Source organism: Nicotiana tabacum, chromosome 12 (genome assembly GCF_000715075.1).
Source record: "Nicotiana tabacum cultivar K326 chromosome 12, ASM71507v2, whole genome shotgun sequence".
NCBI lineage: Eukaryota > Viridiplantae > Streptophyta > Magnoliopsida > Solanales > Solanaceae > Nicotiana > Nicotiana tabacum.
The window spans coordinates 14,845,598-14,847,021 of record NC_134091.1 but is presented as its reverse complement, the minus strand read 5'-3'; the positions used below and the strand labels follow the sequence as shown (position 1 = coordinate 14,847,021).

At 49.1% G+C, this 1,424-nt stretch overlaps 1 protein-coding gene across 1 annotated transcript; it reads left to right on the top strand.

Moving 5' to 3' along the window:
* The first annotated feature begins 281 nt into the window (after nt 1-281).
* Nucleotides 282-815, top strand: LOC142167021 (uncharacterized). Its single transcript, XM_075227169.1, has one exon. It carries the CDS (start codon nt 282-284, stop codon nt 813-815), a length of 534 nt encoding a protein of 177 aa, XP_075083270.1.
* Nucleotides 816-1,424: the final 609 nt, after the last annotated feature.

The following is a 1,424-nucleotide window of genomic DNA, read 5'->3' as shown; positions in this document are numbered from 1 at the left end:
TGATGAGGACACAACGCCCAATGCCTCTCCTAGGCGAGGTGGATCACCCCTTCCCCACTGCAGCATCACAAAATCCCATGGCAAGACCGCCTCCACATCCGTGGGAGAGGAGACACCGCCAGCGATAAAGAAGCTTCTTGAGGCTTGGCTAACTGATACATTGACCAACGTCCTCTATAAGCCCGTTCAGGACGTGGCCGCAGTAAAGACACCATCAGTGGCCGAGCAACGTGATCAACCTCCTCCACCCACGATGACAGGTATTACCAAAGACCTTTAAAATGCCGCCTTATCTGAAAATATACGATGGCACAACCGACCCCGATGATCATGTGACCCATTACGTCACCGCCGTGAAAGACAATGATCTCGCAAAAGGACAAGTATCCTCCATTCTGCTAAAGAAATTCGGTGAAACCCTCACGGGAGGTGCATTAACCTGGTACTCGCAGTTGCCAGCACATTCCATCGAAACCTTTGAGGAAATGGACGACAAGTTCGTGACAGCCCATGCCAAGGCCAAGAAGGCCGAGGCAAGAGTGAATGATATCTTTGCTATTAAACAGCCCCCGGGAGAAGGACTGAGAAACTTCCTCGCCCGTTTCAACCGAGTGAGAATGACTCTGCCCAATTTATTAGAAGGAATGACGGTAGCCTCTTTTCAAAACGGGCTGAATAGAAATGGTTCGAGAGCGACAAGAAAATTATTAAGTCAGCTCATGAAATACCCCCCGACAACTTGGGACAAAATATATAATGCATATTGTGCCGAAGTACGAGCAGACGAAGACGACCTTAATGGGCCGACTCATTGACTGACCTTAATATAAGTAGAATCCAGAAAAGATCGGAGAAGTGATATCAAAAGAGATCCGGCAACCTTACGGCCAAACCGGGACCGATATCTCCCATATGTCAAAACTACCGCTTGTATCCTCACCTCGCCATGAAGAAGGCCCACCCCGATCAAGAACAAAGACTCACCGGAATGAAAGAGGTATGCCCCATTTATTATCTGCTCACAATTATTGCGTCACCTACAGAGACCGTCTACACCTTGGAGAAGCTCGGACCAAAGGTAAAGCGGCCACAGAAAATGAGGTCAGACCCTAATACCAGAAAATTAGACGGCCTCTGTGAGTTCCATCAAGAGCGAGGACACAAAACCGAAGATTGCATCGCCCTAAGACAGGAGGTCGTAAACATGATGCGACAGGGACACCTCAAAGAATTGTTGAGCGATCGGGGAAGAACTAACTTTGCCAAGGGACGCGAACAATATCAAGGGCCGCCGAAGTCGCCCTCGCCAGCCCGCACCATCCACATGATCATCGGCAGAGGAGACACCACTTCCATCAATAACAAGAAGTTCACCACGACCCACAAGCTCAAACGGTCATGAATGGTATGATGAACTCGAAGAA